The sequence below is a fragment of the Vitis vinifera genome, chromosome 16 (genome assembly GCF_030704535.1).
Source record: "Vitis vinifera cultivar Pinot Noir 40024 chromosome 16, ASM3070453v1".
NCBI classification, from domain to species: Eukaryota; Viridiplantae; Streptophyta; class Magnoliopsida; order Vitales; family Vitaceae; genus Vitis; species Vitis vinifera.
Window position 1 is genome coordinate 5826026 of NC_081820.1, and position 24558 is coordinate 5850583.

Genomic DNA, 24558 nt, shown 5'->3' on the forward strand with positions numbered 1-24558 from the left:
CTATATGGGGCACCTTCATAATAATAATAAAATATTGTTATTATTATTATTGTTAGGTATAATTGTGTATTAGGGAAGGTTGAACTTGATAATTGGGTTAAGATACATTTAACTTGTATATTTGGGCAGAAAGTTCAAGAAATATTTTAAAGGGTTATTTGATTAAAAGGGTTATTGGAAATCAATTTTGGAAATCTAACCTTTCATTTTTTTTACCTTATTTTGACAAAAATGCCCTTATTATTTTATTATAAAAATAACGTTTTTAAGAGTATTTGTGTCAAAAATAAGTTATTCTTTAGACAAAAACGTCAGAATGTATAAATTCATAAATATAAGAAATATTTCATCCCTTTTAACTAATTATTTTTATTTTAAGTTGTTATTAAGGCTATTTTTATATGTTATCATCGATCCAAAAATCCCTAAAATTCCTTTGTTGCAGCTTTAAAATCTTGAGATTGCTACATTAAGTAAATTTGAACCATGTGCTAAATTGATGAGAACGTCTGAAATTCACATGCCACGCTCAAATTGTAAAAATTGTAAATTCATATTTTTTAAGTATTTTAAAATTTTAAAATTGCAAGACTTGAAATGAGTTAATTAAAACCTCTTATAATTTTCTTATTTAAGTCTAGAAGCACCAAATTTTTTCCTAATTTCCCTCGTCTCCCTCATATTTTTAGAAAATTTTAAGGATGAAAAAAATTGTTACTAAAATTTATAATAATTTTTTTAGTACTATACATTTTAAAATTTTTGAATTCTAAAGTGTCTTTTAAATGCATTTATTGTTTTTTGTTTTTAAAAATAGATAGTAATAATAATCTTTATATAAAAAAATATAGGCTTGTTTTATATCCTTAAAAATTATTTTTTCACTTTAGGATTTAGATAAAAGAAAATCACTTTAGCTTAGCATAGACAATTCTCATAGGTCAATCCTTAAGAACAACATGTGGAGTACTACAAAAATTGTAATAACTTTTTTCTTCATTTTTTCTAAATTGTTATGTAAAAGAGTTTAGCATTTCCGACAATAGAGAATCAAGGTTTTAAAATATTTTTGCTTCTAGCATTTTGGATCTTTAAGAGATATTCATATATGTATATATATACACACATGTATATATACACACACATGTATATATACTACATCAATGAGATGTGTAACTAGTTATTTTAAGACTAAATTTTTATAATTATTTTTAAATTTAAATATATAATAATATATTTATGACATCACCAGTTTGACCGTAGTTTAATTATTGGTCCCACCAGTAAACAGTGAATTGATAACTTTTTCAATTCAATGATTGGTGCGAATTCGAAAACATTGCATATGACTATTACTTTCTTTGCATCAGTGAATGCTTTAGACAATTAATTCTTAATTTTTTGTTGATAAATTATCTTTTTAACTTTTAGTTCACATTGATTTGTATGAAGATCAAGATAAGACAAAATTGATGCATTCCAAGTAATTTTACTAATTTCATTTTTTGGAATTAGCTTATGAATTTTCAAATTATTTCATATTTTTATAGAGGTAAAATAAAAGAAAAAAGTTTAAATGAACATATAAAAATAATTTATTAAATTTAAATCTACTTTTAATTTTCCTTCATTTTTATTTTTTATTTTTACATTTTTTCTCTATTCCTTTCTCTCTATTTTCCCTTAAATTTCTTGAGAACCAAACCATAAATATCACTAGTATCATGAAAGTATTACAAACATAAAAGATATTATAATCACAAAAAGGTTGAAAATGAATTAAAAAAAAAAAGTAGAAAATATCAAAGAAAAAAAAAGAAAAGAAAAGAAATGAATAATAGTTGCAATGGGACCCCATGGAACTAGTTGCAATGACTTTGTTTTCCATCTCTTCCACTTTTGGGCCTACCACACACAACTTGTTTGAGGATAAACATCAAAAGCATATGGGCTTATTCGTTAGATTGTCTCAAGTGATGTAAACTTGTGCCATATCTTGTAGGCCTTGAGTTAATCTTATTGTATCTGTTCCTTGTCATATTCTATGGTTACCCTCTCGACCTCCAAAATATCAAGCAATTAAGGCCTTTTTGACCAAACAAGTGTTAACCGGAGAAAGTCTCAAACTAGTATCAAATTAGACTGAATCGACTGGTCCAATCCACAGTCTTTTCGGTCTGGTCCGAAGTATTGTACCTTATAACAATTGAATCGATTTTGAATCGACAGTCAGACCGTCGAACCGGACAGACCGCTCGATTCCCAGCGAACCGGTCAATTATTGGTTTTCAAAATCACAATGGGCTTTACATGCCACAAACCCAATATCCTTCCTTGCAAGCCCACCGCGTCACCCCACCTGGTCATTTGTAGCTTCTTGTTTAAGGACACCTGTATATATTTATTCCAGGCTTGGAATCCATTTGTTTGTTCGGGAGTTGAACCTGGGACTTGTGACAATTAAAATGTGCAAAGAACCATTTTGCTACTCGTCCACTTTGATATATAATTAGGTAAATATCTAAATTATATACATGATTGTTTAAATTTTTTATCATAGAACACATCTAAACATTAGATTTTTTTTTTATTTAAAAAAAACAAGTTCTATATGATATAAGTATTTTCTTTTAAAACATACTGTGAATATTTGAAATAATTAAGGGTATATACGTCAAAAATAGGTTACACCTCAAACAAAAATATGAGAAAAATTAAAATTCATAAATATAAGGATTATTTCATTCCTTTTAACCAATTAATTCATATTTTATATAAGAGTTGAAGTTGATGCAGCTAAAAATATGATCTACAAGCGCATTATTTCCTAATGGAAAGGAAGAGAATTTGCTAAACAAGAAATACTGATCTAGAGTAACATAAAAAAAAGATTAGGATATTAGGGAATTGTAAAATTTATATAATACTTACCTAGAATAAATATTTCATTCACAATGTTTGGTCAATTCCAATATTAAATATTAGGAGTCTTAATTTGAGTAAGAATTCATATAACATCTGTTTTCGACTTACGATGTGCAATTAAATAAAAAAAAATTATTCTATAGAAGGATTCTCATTTCTTGTGGATGTTTCAAAGAATAATTCTAGAGTCTCATCAAATAGTTGGGTGTGCATATGATAAATGAGACTAGTTATATATGAACTAAAGATATTTCTAATTTGACTTATTATTAGTGAATTTAAATGGGGATTCTAATAGAAGTCCTTCTATTGCGTACGAATAAAGAAAAATGATGAAATCAAGAAAAAGAGCTAAGAATTCAAAGAATGGTTCAAAACAAAGAAATGGGGAAACACCAAAGTCTTATGGATTCACAAAGACGCCATGTATAGGAACTAAAAATGAAATATCAAAATAGTTGTGAGTACAAAACATAATGTCCCAATAACTTAACATCTGTTGGGTGATTTCATACCATATTCAAGGAAATCAAGGAAAGATTAACCCCCGTGTGTGTGTGTGTGTATGCCGTAGTCAGGTTTCAGTGGGGGGGAAAAGTATTAAATGAGGTCCAAAAGCTGGTAAAAAAATTAAGAGATTCACAAATGTGGGATTATATTTCTTCAAAGATTTTTGACACATTAATAGAAGGTACTTCTTTCGTCATGGAAAATTCAAGGTGCCCATGCAGTACCTATTGAAGTTGCGATCTAGATCTTTAAAAGTATATAATAAAATCTAAATAGAACTAAAGTACAGATAAAAGGGATCATGTGTAAACAAATAAGACATGCAAAAAAAATGAGACCAGCGTAAAAAGTAATAGGACCAGACTTGACTACATAGAATGGAACCTAAAGTTTATGCGTGACATTTTCTTGTTGTACCAACTCGGTAATGTAGTGGCCTCAAATTTCCTTAGGCATTGCAGGTAACAGGTCAATGAACAGCTACTGCTGCGTGAGTTCATATAAACACTACGAATATATTGATATTGATTGAATCTAATAACGAATATAAACATGTTGTAGGCGCAACCAGAAATAAGACATACAATAGAGAAGTAAACGTGATCAAAGCTAGTGAATAAACAAATCATCTACATAAAGAAAGGTACTGAGTTAGGCACTCACTGTATTTGTCCTCTTCACTGCTGTGAGCCCGAAAAGCTTTCATCGTGGAGATAACAAAGATCAAGTGTTGATCCATTGAATTTGGGAATTCCATTGCTTACATATGTGGAATCTATATAGAAGTAATCTTCATGTTGTCAATCATTTCAATGGTCTCTTTATCAACTCTTTCTTGCATCACTGGGCTCCCTTTTAAGAAACTAGGTTGGTTCGTTGATGAAAGAAGTCTCGCCCACATACGATCCGTCAACTTGATGGTCTTTGTAGTCTCAGTTACGCGCTGCAATACCACATTATGACATTTAAAACCATTACATAGGCAAGACTGACAAAAATATTGGCTGATGGGGAATTTAGAAGACGAGAATCAAAAAGTTTTTCTAATAAAAGTAGCAACTCTGTTAAATATATCCAAGTGCTTAGTATATTAGTAGGGATGTTTTCTCACCACTGTTATGCTTGGCAAACAATGTACAATCGAGTTAACTTTAGCTAAATCACTAAACCCCCCAAACCAAGTTCTTGGAGATTATTGCTTCATAGAAAGCTTTCTTTAGGCAGCACACTTTTCCTTCACTTCCTAAAGCTTTGAATCACAGTGGTAGACCATAAAGACAAGCAAAACATATCCCAAACTACCCCCTAGTGCTTTCTAAGTTTTTATTCCTCTTGTTCCTCCCTATGATGTAGAAATTTAAGGAAAAGCATTCAGTTCTATCATTTAACTGGTTTTTACCCTTCTTTTATTTCTTTTGAATTTTGATTTCATTTTGAACTGCAGAGAAAAAGGGCAGTTTCGTTGAGTCTTTTTCAATTGGTTGATACAAGATTTCAACTTGAAACACACATATAATCACAAAAGTAGCACAGGCCTGTAAATAGGAGCAGTGCTTACATCAATAGGAATATAAGCATGTCGGCTGCTTACAGGTCCAATCGTGAAGCCAGTGTACCCTGCCATGGCCCCATGTACAGCACTATGTGCAAGGAGGGTGCAGTAGATATTGTCTGATGCATTACTTGGAATAGCTCGGATCATGTATGTTGGATCTGTAGAGACAAGATAATAAATAAAAATATAATCTTTGAAATTTTTTTAGATAAAATCCTATTAAAAGAATAAACAGTTAGCAATATCAACAATAAAAACCTAATAAAAAATACTTAGCTAATGTTGAACAAAACCTTTATGCAATTATTTAGTGTACAGAGTAGTTAATACAAAGAAAACCTTAAGCAAAATGTTCATTAACCATAAAAACAGATACACAGGTAATGAGGACCCATATTTACTGTAACTGGAAGTGAAAAAGAGAGTACAAACACTGCTTGCTTAATCGTCATATCAGAAAATAAAGAGATTACATCTTAATATATAGACTAGGTTATCCAACCATGTCCTTTATTCTAGGAAATTGAAAAATAAATAACCCTAACAATCTGGACGATTTTTCCAAATTCTAAAACAACCTGATTCAAATAATAAAAGAAATAAAATAAATAAGATATTTCCTAACTAATCAGATCTGGATAATTTGACTTATTCCGGATTCTTCTACCCACCCTCAAGCTGGTCTGAAAATATCAATGGCTTGTCTCCTAATTTTTCGAAAGGTAGCTTTTGCAAGACCCTAGGTTAGAAATCAGCAAGTTGCTCGGTTGTAGGAACATATGTCATGCAAATAATTCGTTCTCTATTTTTTCTTTGATAAAGTGTCAATCTACTTTAATATGTTTGGTACAATCATGATGAACAGGATTATGGGAAATGCTTATGGCTGTTTTATTGTCACAATAAATCTTCATTAGTTGATCCTTTGCTATATTTAGCTCTTCTAATAGTAGCTTCAACCATAGTAGCTCACAAATCCCTTGTACCACTGTTCTAAATTCTGCTTCCGCACTACCCCTGGCAACAACCAATTGCTTTTTGCTTCTTCATGTCACTAAGTTTCTATAAACAAAAGTACGAATATCTAGAAGTTGATTTTCTATCATTGATAGATCTTGCCCAATTTGCATCTGTGAATGCTTCTATGCCCTTGACTTCATTTCTTTTGAAAAATAATCCTTTCCCTGGAGTTCCTTTTAGGTATTTCAAGATTCTATATACAACATCCATGTGCTCTTGCGGATTGTGCATAAAATAACTTACTACACTTACTGCGAAAGCAATATCAGGTCCAATATGGGATAGATAAGTGAGCTTTCCTACTAAACATTGATAACTTCCCTTATCTACTAGGTTGCCATCCAATTGTTCTCTTAGTTTTAGGTTTGAATCCATTGGAGTTTCAACTGGTCTACATCCCATCATTCATGTTTCCTTTAAGAGATCTAGAGTATACTTCCTTTGTGAAATTTATGTAGCCTTCTTACCTCTGGCTACCTCCATACCTAGGAAGTATCTTAAGAATCCCAAATCTTTTATCTCAAACTCTTTTGCTAGGGTTTTTTTTTAATTTCTTCATTTCTGCTTGATCATCTCCAGTCAATATTATGTCATTAACAGAGACAATAAGAATAGTGATCTTATCATCCTTATGTCTATAAAATAAAGTGTAATCGGATTGAGCTAGTTTATACCCCTATTGTCGAATAGCTTTAGCAAACTTGTCAAACCATGCTATAGGACTGTTTTAATCCATAGAGAGATTTCCTTAGTTTGCACACTGTCCAATTTCTTCTAGCTTCATTGAAACCAAGTGGTAGGTCCATGTAGACTTCTTCCTCTAGATCTCCATTGAAGAATGTGTTTTTTCCGTCTAATTATTGGAGTTGCTAATCCAAACTAGTAGTGAAGGATAGTAAAACTCTCATCATGTTTAACTTAGCAACTAAAGCAAAAGTCTCCTAGTAGTCAATCCCATATGTTTAGGTGAATCCTTTTACCACTAGTGTCGCCTTATAACACTTAATAGATCCATCAGCTTTGTCCTTTACTGTGAAAACTCATTTACACCCTACTAGATTCTTTCCTTCTGGTTTTTGTACTAGCTCCCATGTTCTGTTCTTTTCAAGAGCCTACATTTCTTCCATAACCACCTTTTTCCACTTCGGAATTTTTAGGGCTTCATAAATAGACTTTGGCATCTCCATGCCTAAAAGATTAGTGACAAGAGCTCAAACAAAGGATGATAAATGGTCATATCTCACAAAGTTAGAAATGGGATATTGTGTACAAGATCTAACTCCTTTTCGTAAAGCTATAGGGATATCCAAATCATTAATTTCAGGGGTGAGATTCGACTCTTGAGGTAAAGTACCTGAGTTTGGTTTGGATTCTTGTCTTTGCTGAAGGTTCACGGGGTTTTCTCCCCTCTTTGGAATGTTTCTTCATGAATAAACATATACTTCCGGTTGCTGTTGTGTTTGTCCACTTTCATTGTCTAAAGATCCAATTGGAATGTTATTTTCTAGTATAGGAGTATCTAAGAATATTACTGGAGATGGCAAAGAAAGTTTCCAAAAATTTCCTTCATTCAAATTCTCCCCCTGAAGTGAAGTTTTTGGGTACAATGATTGGTTCTCAAAAAATGTGACATCAAGAGAATTTTTTTTTTTTTTTTTCAGGGAATAACATCTGTACCCTTTTCAAGTTGTAGAATATCCTAAGAAGATGTAGTTATGGGCTCTAAGGTCAAGCTTGCTATGGTTTCAATCATGGTTGTGAACAAACGAGATACATCCAAAAACTAGTAGTGGTCAGGTGGTGAAGAAATGAATTTCTGGGTAGGATTTGAGAAGTGTGTTTAGAGGAGTTTGGTACTGGAGGACTCTGGTAGGTACACAATTTATTAGATAACATTCTGTGGGAATGGCATCTCCCTAAAAAAATGTCGGAACATTATGGTGAACATAAGGGCACGAACAACTTCTAGGAGATGACGATTTTTTGGTTTGGCAATACTGTTTTGTTAGGGTGTATTAGTGCATAAACTTTGATGTATAATCCCCCCTTTTGAAAGAAAATTGGCAAGTATAGAATTAAAATATTCTCTTCTGTTTTCTGTATGAAGAACTTATGTAGATGTATAAAATTGATTTTTAACCATGGAAAAGAAATTTTCAAAGATTTGTGCTGCTTCAGCTTTTTCTTTCAAAAGATAAACCCAACAAACCCGTGTATGGTCATCAATAAAGGTAATTAACCCTCAGAGACTTTTTACACAGGATGGCACCCCAATGTCACTATAAATTAATGCAAAAGGCTTTAAGGCTTTATGTGCATGTGACAGAAAAAAAGTTCGATGAAGATATCTGATAGATTTCACATTGAAAGTCAGTCTTATTTCTGAACAAAGAAGGAAACAAATTTTTGAGAAAAGAAAAACTAGGGTGGTCTAGTTTTAGATGCCATAACATTATTTCTTTTAACCTAGACAATGAAGTAGATTCACGGCTAGCTGTTAGAACCTATTTATTCACAAAGATGTCATTCATGAAGTAGTATAGTCCCCCATGTTCCCTAGCATTGCCAATGCTCCTCAATGTCAGGTCCTAGAAAACAAGCTGATTGTGAGAGATCGCTAGTTATCTTATTGATAGAGAGAAGGTTGCAAGACAATTTTTGGAAATGAAGAACATTTTTTAAAACAATATTTGGGCTAATTTTTATGGTACCGGTCCTTGCAACTGTTTCTCACCGACACTACTAAAGGCTGTCAAGAATGTACCTTTCTGGGCCAACAGAAGTGCTAGTGGATTTTGCAGGAGCTAACAGCTTGTATGGCTGTTCGATTTGTTCTTTTGTGAGGTTAAGGCTGCTGTCGTTATCTCCTTGCCATCAAGACGTTGCAGTGCCTGTCATTGCCTAGAATCCTTTAGGATCACATCTATTTCCTCTATTGTCTCTCCAGTTTGGAGGTTTACCATGCAAACGCCAACAATTTTCCTTGTTATGATTCGATCTCTAACAGTGATCACACCAAAGATTTCCTCTCCAATTATTGTGTGGTTCTCCTCTGTTTGAATTCTTGGAACTTCCTACAGCTAATGCTGCATTTTCCGCTGTGTCTGGAGATTCTCCTCTGAGCATGACATGTTTCCGACTTTCTTCTCTTCTTCTGTCAGAAGTGTTCTGATTGCAAGATGTCTACATACCTCATTTAACTTCTTATGAAGTCCAGCCAAGAAATCATAAATTCTTTCTTTATCAATCATCTTTCAGTATTTTGTAGCATCATCCAAACAACTCCATTCTTCATTACTGGACAGATCTAGTTCATTGCATAATCTTGGTAAGGCATTAAAATATTCCGTTACATCAAGATCTCCTTGCTTGAGATTTCGAGCCTTGTTCCTTAGCTCGAACATTATAGCAGAATTTTCAACATCCGAGTATGACCGGTTTAAGGCATCCCACAGCTCCATCGTGGTTTGCATAATAGAGGTAAGATTGCCCAATACCATTGAGTTAACAAGCCAAACCATCGCCATAAAATTTTGAGCATCCCATGTATGATAAGTTGGATCATTCTCTTTCAGTTTTTTTGCAGCTCCATTGATGTAACCAATTCTTTCCCTTACTCAAATAACCATTTGAACAGACCAAGACCACTAGAGAATATTCTTTCCATTGATCTTGTGGGCTGTTATTTGTAAGGAGGAGCTCTCAGAAAAAGTAGTGGAAGCAATTTTAGGGGTCGATTGAGAAGTTTTTGTTGAAACTTCAGAACCATCACCCCTACTTGCTCCTACCATAGTTCTATTTCAACAGCAATCCAACTCTAATACCATGTAACCAGAAGTGAAAAAGAACGTACAAACACTGCTTACTTAATTATCATATCAGAAAATAAAGAGATAACATCTTGATATATAGACTAGGTTATCCAACCATGACCTTTATTCTAGGAAACTGAAAAATAAACAACCCTAACAATCTGGAGAATTTTTCCAAATCCTAAGACAACTAGATCTAACAACCTGATCCAAATAACAACAACCTGATTCAAATAATAAAAGAAATAAAATAAATAAGATAATTCCTAAGTAATCAGATCTGGATAATTGAATTATTCTGGATTCTTCTACATCTACAATTTGTTGCTTTTTAACTACAAAGCAATATTCATCAGCCAACATGGAAAACAAGTACTGAGCCATCCCTTGTGAAAAGAGGAGAAAAGATATTAAAGAAGTCATCTCTCTGAAAGAGGTGACGAGATATAAAAGCAGCATTTCTAGGAGGCCTTATGATATGGAGGCCTTTGTGGAGCAGACCTGAAGTGTCACATCAGCAGCATCAACTGTCACATCAGCAGCATATCAGCTACTACAAGTGCCTCATCATTCTCATTCTGCTATGGATCTAGATCACCATTCTTGTCCAGGTAACAACCTTTTCATCCTTTCTTCTATAAACTTCTTGCATTTCTATCATACAATTTTTCTTTGTGCAGTAGCTCTGTTCTGATTTGTACTTGGAGCAACTGCTTCTCACTTTCTTTTGTTAGGGTTTCAATTCACTACTCTTTGTCATCCTGAGTTCTCAACCTGGACTCATGCCTCTTGGGCCTACTTCAGGCACATCCTTGATCCTTAGCTACATCCTTAGGTTTTAAAACCCCCATATTCTAGTTAGTTTTCATTGTTGTAGGGTTTGATTGAGGATCATGGATCCTAGCTTATGCCTAGATCCTAACCTATATGATGCCAAGATAGACTTGTGGTTTGCCAACTTTCTAGGGTGGAGAGTTTGTGGTTGATGGCCGAGCCCTTTGAGAATTAATAGGTTCAAGAGAGGAAGTATTGTCAAACAAGTTCTATGGAGCCTTGAGATGGAGGTGCCTACCAAATCTTCCAAAATGGAAAACGCTACAGGAACCTACTTCATTCCAAGAAGTATGGGTGTCTAGTTTCTTGTGGCAGAGAAGGTTTGAGATTGCTCCCTAGGCCATCCATACTTCCTCAGTTCTTCTACTTTGCTAAGGTACACCCAATGCTCTACCATTCAAATTTATACTAGGTCCTCATAGGCTACATAATTGTCAAATGCTAATATGGATTCAATCTCAGGATTTAGAAAGACCCATTAGTGTACAAATTTAAGCTGAAAACACACAAGTTCTTCAAGAAACAAGAAAAACTACTTAGATAACAACAAAAATTGGGAACATCTCATCTACATCTATGAGCAGTGAGATTGGTCTTGAGGAGCCGGTCTAAGATAGACTTGTCCCTCACCACCTAGCCAAGCCTTAGGTCAAGGAAAGAGGGAGAATGGACCACATATTAACATAATAGATTTCAACCACATTATCTATGTCTTTCGTATGCCTTTAGAAGATAAATCACACCATTCTCTTTTTCATAGAGAATTTAACTAATCTGATGAAACACCTGGAGCCATTTGTTCAACACACAATTCACAAAAGGAAGCCCAACTCTCTTGGGCTAGGGTTGGAGCTTAACGTGCTTGATCTTCTAAGGTACTTGGAGGCATGAATTTTAGAAACTAAGGCCACCCAACAAAGGTTGTCCAAGAGGGAAGAGTGTTAGACCAAAGAAGGGTTGTCACCCCAAGAAGCAAATTGTGTCAACCATGGGCCACCCTAAGGATTCATGGTAGATCTTTGAAAAAGACAATAAAGACGAGGAGATGGTCACCTTAGAGATAGGGGGGTGAAGAGAAGGATAAAGACCAAGCATTCTTTTTTTGCATGGATTAACTAAGAACAACGAGAGGTGGTGCTAACACCCACTCCAAAAAGTACATACAATCCTATCACCTATTGATCAGTTTATCCAACAAGGCACACAATGTCCTATGTGAGCCACTACTACCTCACCATAGGGACCCGACATTCCATCACATGTCTTACTTGCCTAAACACTTATTGCATTGGTGGTGCAAAGATCCAAGCTTATATAAGTGTTTATTGCATTTTTACCCTTTTTTTGTTTTTTCTTTGTCCGCTATACTCACCTCGCCCTTTTTCTTTCCTTCTCTTTTCTACCTTGTAGGTAGAATTCTTTTTAGCATAAAGCTAAGCTCATTTATATGTTTACTATGTTTTTACACTTCGTTTGTCTTTTTTTTAGTTTGCAATGCTCACCCTCCACCATTTTTCCTTTCTTCTCTTTTCTACCTTCTAGGTGGAGTTTTTATAGCGCAACTTAAGAGAAAGCTCGACATCATCAGGGAGTAACAAACCTAAAGCTCTAGGTTTCAAAAGAAGTGTACCGACCAAAAGTAGAAGGTAGCGAAGCTAGAATGTAGATCGAAAGTGTGCAAGAGGAGGAGAGTAAGGCCTAAAAGCCATTAATAGCTGCACTAGGAACTATCTGAGGAACAAGAGGGAGGAGGCCATGATGGTTACTTTAAAGACTAGTAAAATCCTCAAGATGAAGGAGGGGTATAAGGCTTGGGTCCATGATCAAGTCTAAGGCGCCTATAAAAAGGGATCAACCACAAGTACTATGACAAGTACTAACCTTGTCCAAGCATAACATCATGAAGTAACAGATCATTAATGCAACACTACCTGCCTCTGATAGTGCCCTTCAACGAATGATTCTACACCATTAGCCCCAACCTCTAATGTTGTTGTTGCCAACCTTACTTTTACTTGTTGTTGAAGATCTTGTCTCTCTAGCTTTAAGAGTCGAGCAAGTTGTCCTAAGACGAAAGTGTTCCTTAGTAGCAAGAAGACAATAAAGTTCAATTCATCAACAATGGTCGAGAGCAGGTGCACAACCAAAAACTAGTTTATTGATACTTATTCTCTTTTGCTTTAGTTTTTGGGACAACTTATTTAGCCAAGGTAAATGACTACTATTGTTTTTAACAATTTTGGTTGTAAGGTGCCCTATTGCTTTTTGGGTGGCTTTTATACACTTCTTGTTTCCTTTTTGTGAGATGTGGATGGCCATCCCTCCCTTAAGGTAATGTTATTGCCACTTACATGTGTATTTCGTTACTTATTTTTATTGTGTATACTTTCTGTTTGTATTTGTTGATAATGGACAAGAGTCTTAAGACTTATAGGCATGGCTAGGTAGCTATTAGTTTGAGACTATGGCACAATAGGTCTATTGACCTCAAATCGATGGGCTAGTATTGTCCAAGGACTCTTGCCTTTCACCTTAACTTTTACATTTAGCATTTTTTCAACATAGATGCTCTTTCATTTCATCTTCCCATTATGGTTGTTTAAAAAGCATCATAAAAGGTCAAATACAAAAAACAATTGGAGACAAGGCTAATGGTAAAACTTTCTAAATGATAGCACTCCACAATCGGGGGATCACTTTCCCATTGAGATTCTCTAGCAAAATACAAGTCTTTCTCACCTTCTTTAGTGATTCAGTATGAGCCTTCTTAGATGGGGCCTAACTTGCCAACATTCATTTCCCTTGTGTTCTTAAACACTCTCTAGAGCATGAGGTTATCCTTGTGGAAGTGTCGCAGTGGTTATACTAGGCCTTAGCTCATTGGTGGCAGCTAGTTAAGCATATTAATGTTGCCTACCACTTCTCATCCACAAGGTCAAGCTCTATAGCCTACCTTCAAATGTGTTCTATTTGATGGTAAGCGATTAGGTGGACCAAGTCAACAGAGCTTCCAAGCTATCATCCTATAGACTTTAAACTCATTTATTAATAAGGTTAAGACTACAACATCACCATGTGAGTACGATAGCAAGATCACATCTATTGTGGTAAACATAGTTTTAAAAAGCTCAAGGCGCACCAAGAAGCAAAGTTCTCCTAGAGCCTGAGGCACTAGGCGTGCGGGCTTTAGTGAAGTAAGGCACACCTTATTTTACATATATAATCTTATATAATACAATTAAATTTAATAACTGTTTATTTGTCCAATTTTTCCCAAAGCACCGGAGCCAGAAAACCATCCACGCGCCGTCCACGCGCGTTTTTCCGGCCGGCGACTGCATCTCACGCACCGGCGCGTGAGGGCGCGTAAGCCACTTTTCGGCGACGCGCTTCCTCCTCCAGGCTCGCTTCACGCCGACCAGCCACCCTTCTTACCTGTTTCTGCCATCCGAGCCCTGCACGTGCCTCTTTTGGGGTTCTTTTGCCTTCGCGGGCCCTCCGATCAGTTTTCCCGGCATCCTCCGGCTATTTTTTCTCAACTCCAATCCCTGCACGTGCCTTAGGAAGTGTTCTTCTACCTTTCCGGTCCATGACAAAATACGGAATGACATCATCACAAGTATCCAGCGTCACGTCACCAGAATCAAGGGGCAGATCTGAAATTCCAAACCTTGGTGGCAATGATTCCTCTCCTATTCTCATCACAGGACACAAATTAAATGGCCATAACTATTTACAGTGGTCACAATCTGTGTTGCTGTTCATTTGCGGTAAAGGAAAGGATGAGTACCTCACTGGAGAAGCAGCCATGCCAGAAACTACAGAACCGGGTTTCAGGAAGTGGAAGATTGAAAACAGCATGATCATGTCACGGCTTATCAATTCCATGAACAATGACATAGGTGAAAATTTCTTGTTGTTTGGGACTGCAAAGGACATATGGGATACAGCCAAAGAAACTTACTCAAGTTCTGAAAATACTTCAGAACTTTTTCAGGTTGAATCAACCCTACATGACTTCCACCAAGGAGAGCAGACAGTTACTCAGTATTACAACACACTCACAAGGTATTGGCAGCACCTTGACTTATTCGAGACTCACTCATGGAAATGTTCTGATGATGCAACAACATATAGGAAAATTGTGGAACAAAAGAGACTGTTCAAGTTTTTCTTAGGACTAAACAGGGAATTGGATGATGTTAGAGGCCGAATCATGGGCATTAAACCCCTGCCAAGTCTTAGGGAGGCGTTTTCAGAGGTTAGGCGTGAAGAAAGTAGAAAGAAAGTGATGATGGGATCCAAAGAGCAACCTGCCCCAACATTGGATGCCTCTGCCCTTGCTGCTCGGTCATTTAATAGTAGTGGTGGAGATCGTCAGAAACGGGATAGGCCTTGGTGTGATTATTGTAAGAAACCAGGCCATTATAAGGAGACTTGCTGGAAGCTTCATGGCAAACCGGCTGATTGGAAACCAAAGCCACGGTTTGACAGAGATGGCAGAGCACACGTGGCTGCCAACTCTGAGAGCACATCTATTCCCGAGCCGAGTCCATTCAACAAAGAGCAGATGAAGATGCTACAAAAACTATTAAGCTAAGTTGGCAGTGGCAGTACTACCGGTGTAGCCTTCACTGCTAATCGAGGAGGAATGAAGCCGTGGATAGTGGACACAGGTGCTTCTGATCACATGACAGGAGATGTCGCCATTCTTCAAAATTACAAGCCAAGTAATGGTCATTCATCCGTCCATATTGCTGATGGTTCAAAGTCAAAAATTGTCGGGACAGGTTCTATAAAACTTACTAAAGACTTATATCTTGACTCTGTCCTCCATGTTCCAAACTTGGATTGTAATCTTTTGTCCATTAGCAAATTGGCCCGTGATCTCCAATGTGTTACTAAATTCTATCCAAACTCGTGTGTTTATCAGGACTTGAAATCGGGGAAGATGATTGGCAATGCTGAACTGTGTTCCGGGCTCTACCTCCTCTCATGTGGCCAATTCTCAAACCAAGTCTCTCAAGCAAGTTGCGTACAGTCTCAGAGTATGTTAGAGTCTTTCAATTCTGTGTCAAATTCTAAGGTCAATAAAGATAGTGAGATTATAATGTTACACTATTGCCTTGGTCATCCTAGCTTTGTTTACCTTGCAAAATTGTTTCCCAAATTATTTATCAATAAAAATCCAGCATCTTATCACTGTGAAATTTGTCAGTTTGCAAAGCATACTCGAACAGTATATCCTCAAATCCCATACAAACCTTCGACTGTTTTCTCTCTAGTACATAGTGATGTGTGGGGTCCCTCCCGGATAAAAAATATTTTTGGCACTCGATGGTTTGTGACATTCGTTGATGATCATACACGGGTAACATGGGTTTTCCTTATGAAAGAAAAGTCAGAGGTCGGGCACATTTTTCAAACCTTCAATCTTATGGTTCAAAATCAATTCAATTCCAAAATTCAAGTCCTCAAGTCAGATAATGCAAAGGAATACTTTACTAGTAGTCTCAGTACTTATCTTCAAAATCACGGCATTATCCACATAAGTTCTTGCGTTGACACCCCACAACAAAATGGGGTGGCTGAACGCAAGAATAGACATCTCTTGGAGGTTGCCCGGTGCCTTATGTTTTCCTCTAATGTTCCAAACTATTTCTGGGGGGAAGCTATTCTCACAACTACCTATTTGATTAACCGTATGCCATCCAGAGTGCTTACCTTTCAATCCCCACATCAACTTTTCTTAAAACAATTTCCTCACACCCGTGCAACCTCTTCTGATTTACCACTCAAAGTATTTGGTTGCACGGCATTCGTTCATGTGTATCCTCAAAATCGTAGCAAATTTGCTCCTCGAGCCAATAAGTGCATTTTCCTAGGGTATTCTCCAACCCAAAAAGGGTACAAATGCTATTCTCCAACCAACAAAAGATTTTACACCACCATGGACGTCTCTTTCTTTGAACATGTCTTCTTCTATCCCAAATCTCATGTTCAGGGGGAGAGCATGAATGAACATCAAGTTTGGGAGTCTCTTCTTGAGGGTGTACCTTCTTTTCACTAAGAGTCACCAAATCATTCCCAATTCGTGCCCACTGAGTTGTCCACACCCATGCCGTCATCAGTCTAGCCAGCCCAGCACACAAATGTTCCTTCTCCCGTGACCATCCAGTCTCCCATGCCTATTCAACCTATAGCCCCACAACTTGCTAATGAGAACTTACAAGTTTACATCAGGAGGAGGAAAAGACAGGAATTAGAGCACGGATCACAGTCAACATGTGGCCAATATATTGACTCCAATTCAAGTCTTCCTAAAGAGAACATAGGTGAGGATAAGGCTGGAGAGGTGTTAATTCCCAGCATTGATGATTCTACTCTACCGATTGCATTGAGGAAGGGTGTTAGGAGATGTACAGATCATCCAATTGGGAATTATGTTACGTATGAAGGGCTATCACCATCTTACAGAGCATTTGCTACTTCTCTTGATGATACTCAGGTTCCCAACACAATACAAGAGGCATTCAAAATTTCAGAATGGAAGAAGGCAGTACAAGATGAGATTGATGCACTTGAGAAGAATGGGACGTGGACTATCACAGATTTGCCGGTTGGGAAGAGGCTCGTGGGGTGCAAGTGGATTTTCACCATAAAATACAAAGAAGATGGATCAGTCGAGAGATTCAAGGCTCGTTTGGTAGCTAGAGGGTTTACACAATCCTATGGGATAGACTATCAGGAGACTTTTGCTCCTGTTGCAAAACTGAACACTATCAGGATTCTTCTCTCATTGGCTGTCAATCAAGATTGGTGCTTAACTGGACATAAAAAATGCGTTTCTAAATGGTGACCTAGAAGAGGAAGTCTACATGGAAATACCACCTAGTTTCGAAGAAAGTATGGCAAAGAATCAGGTTTGCAAACTCCAAAAATCCTTGTACGGCCTTAAACAATCTCCCCGAGCCTGGTTTGATAGATTCACAAAAATAGTCCTGAAGTTGGGTTACAAACAAGGTCAGGCTGATCATACTCTATTTGTCAAGAAGTCTCATGCAGGGAAAATGGCCATATTGATAGTCTATGTCGATGATATTATTCTATCTGGGAATGATATGGAGGAATTACAGAATTTGAAGAAGTATTTATCAGAAGAGTTTGAAGTTAAAGACCTTGGAAATTTGAAATATTTCCTTGGTATGGAAGTGGCTAGATCAAGGAAGGGAATTGTAGTCTCTCAAAGAAAATACATACTCGATCTTCTTAAGGAGACCGGTATGCTTGGATGCAAACCAATTGATACTCCTATGGATAGTCAGAAGAAACTTGGTATCGAGAAAGAAAGTACACCGGTAGACAGGGGGAGATATCAGCGGCTTGTCGGGCGCTTGATTTATCTCTCACACACTCGGCTAGATATTGGCTTTGCAGTGAGTGCTGTAAGTCAATTCATGCACAGCCCCACTGAGGAACACATGGAAGCAGTCTACAGGATTCTTAGATATTTAAAAATGACACCAAGGAAAGATCTATTCTTCAGAAAGATAGAGAACCGTGACACTGAAGTATACTCAGATGCGGATTAGGCAGGAAACATCATTGACAGGCGGTCCACTTCTGGATATTGTTCTTTTGTCTGGGGAAATCTTGTTACCTGAAGGAGTAAGAAGCAATCAGTTGTAACCAGAAGTAGTGCAGAAGCTGAGTACAGAGCTCTTGCACAGGGAATCTATGAAGGGATTTGGATAAAAAGGGTTCTTAGTGAACTGGGACAAACGAGTTCATCTCCAATTCTAATGATGTGTGATAATCAGGCAGTTATAAGCATAGCAAAGAACCCCGTGCATCATGACAGGACCAAGCATGTTGAGATTGACAGACACTTCATCACAGAGAAGATGACTAGTGAGACAGTTAAATTGAATTATGTTCCTACCAAGCACCAAACCACAGACATCCTCACCAAAGCTTTACCTAGGCCTAACTTCGAAGACTTAACTTGCAAGCTGGGGTTATATGATATATATTCTCCAGCTTGAGGGGGAGTGTTGAAATCTGGCATTCAAAGTTAGGGTTTTAATTTAGGAAAATATTTTAGGAATAAAAAAGGAGAGATCATTTAGGATGATTCAGTTTCCTAATTTTAGGAGAGAATCAAGCTAGATTGATATTTTCTTATTCAGTCATTTGTGTATATATATGTGTATGGTGTGTACCTAAAAAATCAATAAAGGAATTCAGAAATTCTTCAATTTTAGACCCTGTTTTTTCTTTAAAAATAAACCAATCCAAAACGTTGCATTTTGCTGGTGAAATAACAACAAAAAAAAAATGCCTAGATTAGAGCTGGAAGTGGATCATGATCGAGGAGAAGAAGAAGAAGAAGAACAAGAAGAAGAAAGAAGAAGAAATAGAGAAGGGCACCTTTTTGGAGCTTTGCACTTGGTTGAAGGTGCGTGCGTTCCGCGCCTAGACAACGCCTTCTTCAACGGGCAACGCCTGGAGTAAGGCGAGGAGCTGGAGCTCCGCATCGCACTGCCTTGTGCCTAAGAAGTGCGCCTTTTAAAACTATGGTGGTAAACATGATAGGACTCTATATTGGTTAGAGGGATACTAGCAACAAGGGTAGATGGCACCACAACTAAGTGACAATAATGGTTTCACTTTTTTTTTTTTTTTTTTTAGCATCTTATTCACTTAACCCTCAAAGTCATAATGTTTGTTAACAAGGCCCCCCATGAATGACATGGATTAGAAGAATTGGGCTTGTTTTAGTCCTTATCACAAAAAACCTATTATTGGAAAGGTCATGTCTTTTGTGGCACCAACATTTTTTAACTCCAGTGTTAGGCCATATGATGTCGAAGTCATCAACCTTCACTAGAGACTCCATGTAATATCGCAAGTTCTTACACCATTCAGCAACGTGGTCTTTATCCTAGAGGTATTCATGATAGCAGTAGCTATCTCTTCCTTTCGAGTCCCTCCCTAATGAGTTGTGGCCACTTGAAAGCATTTTTTTTACTAAGTGTTCAAAATGTCCTATTCCATTTCTTGATGAAATCTCATCCATTGGATCAAGGGCTTCCTTCATTTAAAAACCCAAAACTTGCTTCCCGTTTAACAGAGAGAAAACCAGAGACCTAGCAGCCATTCCCCTTTTGCCCTCATTTCTTTCCAAATTTGGAGTGTTTGGTTGCCAAGAAAATTCCATTTTCTTCCTATTTTTTCAGCGGTTTTCCAACACATTTTCTTCAAAAGAAAAAAAATGGGTTGATTCTTCTATTCATTCATCTTTCATTTACTCAGTTGATTGGGCCTAGGTGAAAACCTATTTTCTTCTTGTGTGGATTCAAAAAGAGGCCGAGATCGAGCTTGGTGTGGGCTCTAAGTGTGACCCAGAAGAAGGTGTGAAACTGAATGTGGAAAGGTGCTAGTCAAGTGGTCCGGGAAGGATTGGTAGGCATGATCTAGATAAAACCTTGTATTCAATTTTTGTTCTTCACAGTGGACATTTCGATTGGTTGTAAGTCCATGGTTTTTTATCTCTTTAGAGGTTTTCCATGCAAATCCTGGTGTCTTGTCTCTTTTTCTCTTGTTCTAATGCTTGATTAATTTTTAGTTTAGCTTTACATTTGATGTTTTGTGGATATAGTTGATTAGAAGAACAATAAGCTAATATTGGGAGCTTGAATCAATGAGAAAATTGCAATTGTGAACTGTTTGGGGAATGTTGTTGCATTTGCTTGTGACTTGCATTTGAAATCTATTGGGGAGTGTTGTTGCATTCATATTTGTATGTGATATTTACTTCAGGGTGTTGGTGAATAGGTCCTCTTCCAAAGACATATACATGCTGGCTTTGTGGATGAGTTTTTTTAAACAAGGTAAGCTTGTCTTAGCTAAAAGCCTTCTCAATCAAAGCCTAGGCTATAATGCCTATCAGTAGGTCATGATGGCCATTATTTCATTATTTCCTTCAAGCTACATCACTTGGTGACAATCTTTGAACAAACTATAGTACAGTCTTTCTAATCTAGATCGTCAAATTAAAGAGTGTTGACCTTTGCCCTTGGCTTGGCAAAGCAACAATACTAGACTGTCAACACCTTGCAGAGGTTATAAAAGGAGTATACAAACTTTGCAAGCATTTATGGAACTAAGCAAAGGTTGAAGATTGTGGTCTAGCTAAAGCATTTAGAGCCGCAAGCAATGGTTCTACCCCCTCCGATAGGACTGAAAGGGAATTCACAAAGGTCAAGTGCTTATCCAACCAAGGCTTTAGGATCTCATTCTCCTATTAGAGTTGTTTAATAAGTTGGAGTAGATATCGCATCAACATTAGTCCTTGGTTTTTACATCTCTATTTTCCCTTGTAGTGCATAGATTCTCTCTTCTATCATGGAAAAAACCAGATCAAGTTTATGCCATAGGTTAATGGCTTCTCTGTACAATTTTCACAAACAACGCTAATTGTTGTTGTTCAGAAATCAAATGTTGTTGTGGAATTAAGCTAGCACTAACATGGAAGCTCCTTATCAAATGATAACTGATTTCATGTTTACCATCCTCCAACCTATAAGAGCAAGCCATCCAATGGGTCCTACCAACAACTCCTCTGATGAATAAGTCAATAGATGTGGAATCAATAGAACGTTGAGGGAATGTTGAAAGATAGATGATTCAAAGATCTCTAGATCATCACTTAGTATTTCTTAGGTGACAAGTGGGCTCCAGCACCTCCTTGATGGGATGAATCTCTTATTCACCATTTAGGTTACTTATAACTGTCTTTGATCATGATTAGGTCAATAGGATTAACTTGATTAGGTCAATTGAGTTGACTCCAACTATGGTTGAATTGCTATTTACCAACATACAATCAGTTACTCATCCTACATGTGGATGGTTAAAATTACACTTAAAAAATTGTTGCATACTTTGGGGTGGAGGACAATAGTATATGTGATGCTATTGAAACCTCACAAGGGAAGTCAAAGCACCAGTTTCTACCATCCCTTAAAAGTGATTTAGGCTTGCATTGTAACTTAATGCTCTTGACTACATATAATGAGTCAAACTCTATCCAAGGTCAATGCCCATTTGCAAAGACATCTCCACCATATGGCAAGTTGCATAAAGCTCCATATTCTTTAGATCATGTTAAGACGAATTAGAAAAAGTTGACTAGATGATTTGATGATTGAAAAGGAGATGTTCTTTACAAATGGAACCCATGTACTTCAACTTTGATCAAATGGGTGAACTCGGGTGTATTGAAGATAGGTGGTAACCATGTTGATCCCATTTGAAGTTGTTAGCCTAAGGGGAGTACCAACAAAACATACTTCCAGACCTACATTATGACTCCTTGTAGATTTCATAGGACATATGCAACAATTTTTAAAGGTAATCCCCACTATCCACGTGTAAGGCAAGTAATCAATAGTGCAAGTTTGTTGATAATTTGACAATGATTTAAGTCAACTAAATTAACCCAACAATGGTCAAAGATAGTTGCAAGTAGCCTTTATGGAAAATAAAATATCCATCTCATCAAGGAGGTTGTGAAGCCCGCTTGTCACTTAAGAAATACCAAGTGACAGTCTAGAGATCTTCGGTTCCTTTATCACCCAATATTCCCCTGGTTGCACATTTACTAACTTATCCATCAGAGGCGTTGTAAATGGAACCCATCGAAGCACTTGCTTTTCTAGGTTGGAGGGGAATGTAGAGCAATCAACCACCTGATCATAAGCTTTCTCAATGTCTAATCTATGGTTCACACACACCCTTCTACATGTCAACCTCAAAGTAGTAGCCTCATTAGTAATCAACATAGCATTGAACATTTGTTTCCCCTTGCAAAAGCATTATGAGAATCAAAGATCAACCTTCTCTATAGCCTATTAGCTAACTTTAGCCAAAAGCTTATATAATCCACCCACCAAGCTTTATAGTCCTTAACTCTTATATCCTCCATCCTGCCTTGTTTTGGGACTAGCACCAAGAAAGTAGCATTTAAGCCTTTTTCAAATGTCTCAAGGTTGTAATAGTCCAACAAGAAGTACAAAACATCTTCTCACTATAGATCAACACTTCTCCTAGAAAGCCGTGGAAAAGCTATCTCAGCATGGTGCTTTGTCATTACCAAGCTCTAACGTAGTCATCATCACTTCCTCCCTAAAAACTCCCTCTAGAATCTCCTTATCAAAAGACTTTAGGAGTTTGAATTCCCCCTACTCCAGGACTCAAATTCCTAGGATTAGAGTAAAGTCGCTCAAAAAAGCCACATACCGCAAATCAGTAAGCTCAGAAAGCCATTCCCATCCAACTTGAGACTACTAATGAGGTTGTCACGCCTAAGTGCATTGGTCAACTTTTGGAAGAACTTAATATTCCTGTGCAATCTCAATCTTTATTCACAGGCACTAAGATTTATGCACCCAGTTATCTCTTAGGGAGAAAATATTCCACAAATTGAGTTAGCTTTTCATAGATCAAAGAATAGTGCTACACAAATGAGTCCTTTTGAAGTGGTATATAGCCAAAATTCTTATAGTGTTTTGAATCTATAGCATCTCCTAAGGGAGAGTTAGTGTGAGAGCCAGGATACGATCAATCATCTCCACACTATTCATGAGGATGTGAAAAACCATATTCAGGTTACATGGAGGGTATGGATCTGGCTGCAAGAAAACCACTGTATTTTATATTTTTGTTTTCTTTTTGGCTTAGAACATGAGGAAACTGATTTGATCCATCTATGAACCTCACTTTCTTCCCCTTTTTTTCTTTCTCTTCCATCAAACAATTCAATTCTAACCAAGAGAGTTCCCTCTATGCCTCAAAAAGTTGATCCCCAAAATGACACATGCACACTCTCTCTCCCCCCAAAAGGGTACTCTTATCCATTACAATCTTAATGCCTGAAATGTCATTTTAAAAAATTAAAATAAAAAATAAAGGAGAACGATAGGGTTTCCAAATTTCCCCTCCAATGATTCCACAAGTTTGACTTAGTAACATTTGGTACAAACCCAAAAACCTCAAACTAGGCCAAGCCCTTCAACTTTGAGATGATTTTACCCATCAACAGGAAAAGTAAACAGAACCTGAGATCCCTTTGCCTCAGCCCTCTAGGTACACTAAACCATCTATACACTTTAACTACCATGATCATGACTAAGTTTATTTCTCAACCACTAGTATGTGCATCATAAATAATTCTTGACACATATGGTTAAGGCATATATATTCAAAAGAAATTAAGCATATGCAAACTCATGCATACCTAATAGAACTTTTGTCTAAAAAGTAAAGTATTATTCCAAAATCACAAATTTTCAATAGAAGAACCACCAACCTTAATCCATATGAGTCTAAAACTCTCAAATTTTAGCAAAAAAAGAAAAGAAAAGTTGTCAAGGAACAATTTTTAAATTTCTTTTCCCCATTCAATTCAAATTTTCTAATCCCAACTTTTGTGCTCAATCAAATTGAGTCAAGTTTGCTAACTTATTCTTCTGACTTTTCTAAGTCACAAATTAATGAATATGCTGAAAAATATACTTGTGAGATAGAATTCACATGATGTTCCAGTGAGAAATAGAAAAGAAACCAATGACCATACCACTACTTGAGAAATACCTATATATTTCATATTTACTGCCATCTTCTGTACCTTTGTGAAATGATCCTGTGACATTAGCATGTAATGAATAAAAATGAAATAATAGTGGAAAAAAAACCATAGAAACAAATTAGCCACTCCTACAAAAGTTCTAGAAAAGACTGAACTCAAACCAAAATAATAGATGTAGCAACAAGAACTGTTTGAACACTGGTAATCAAGCAAGGCACAAGATTCTATTTCAAGTGTCCACATGGAATAAT

General features: G+C 36.6%; 1 protein-coding gene across 8 annotated transcripts in view; it reads right to left on the reverse strand.

Annotated features, from left to right (window-relative positions):
* Positions 1-1711: 1711 nt before the first annotated feature.
* Positions 1712-24558, reverse strand: part of LOC100242517 (ATP-dependent 6-phosphofructokinase 4, chloroplastic) — a 47381-nt gene continuing 24534 nt past the window's right edge. For 2 of the 8 annotated variants that reach the window (XM_002282273.5, XM_059743341.1), the window contains 3 exons: positions 24313-24361; positions 4994-5148; positions 3931-4378 (listed from right to left, as the gene is read on the reverse strand). In XM_002282273.5, coding sequence (XP_002282309.2) covers positions 4211-4378; positions 4994-5148; positions 24313-24361 — 372 coding nt within the window. In that variant the 3' untranslated portion in view covers positions 3931-4210. Of the gene's footprint in view, positions 2445-3782; positions 4379-4993; positions 5149-24295; positions 24362-24558 lie in introns of those variants that run through there. The other 6 variants (XR_009467952.1, XR_009467951.1, XR_009467950.1 and 3 more) reach the window with 6 other exon arrangements.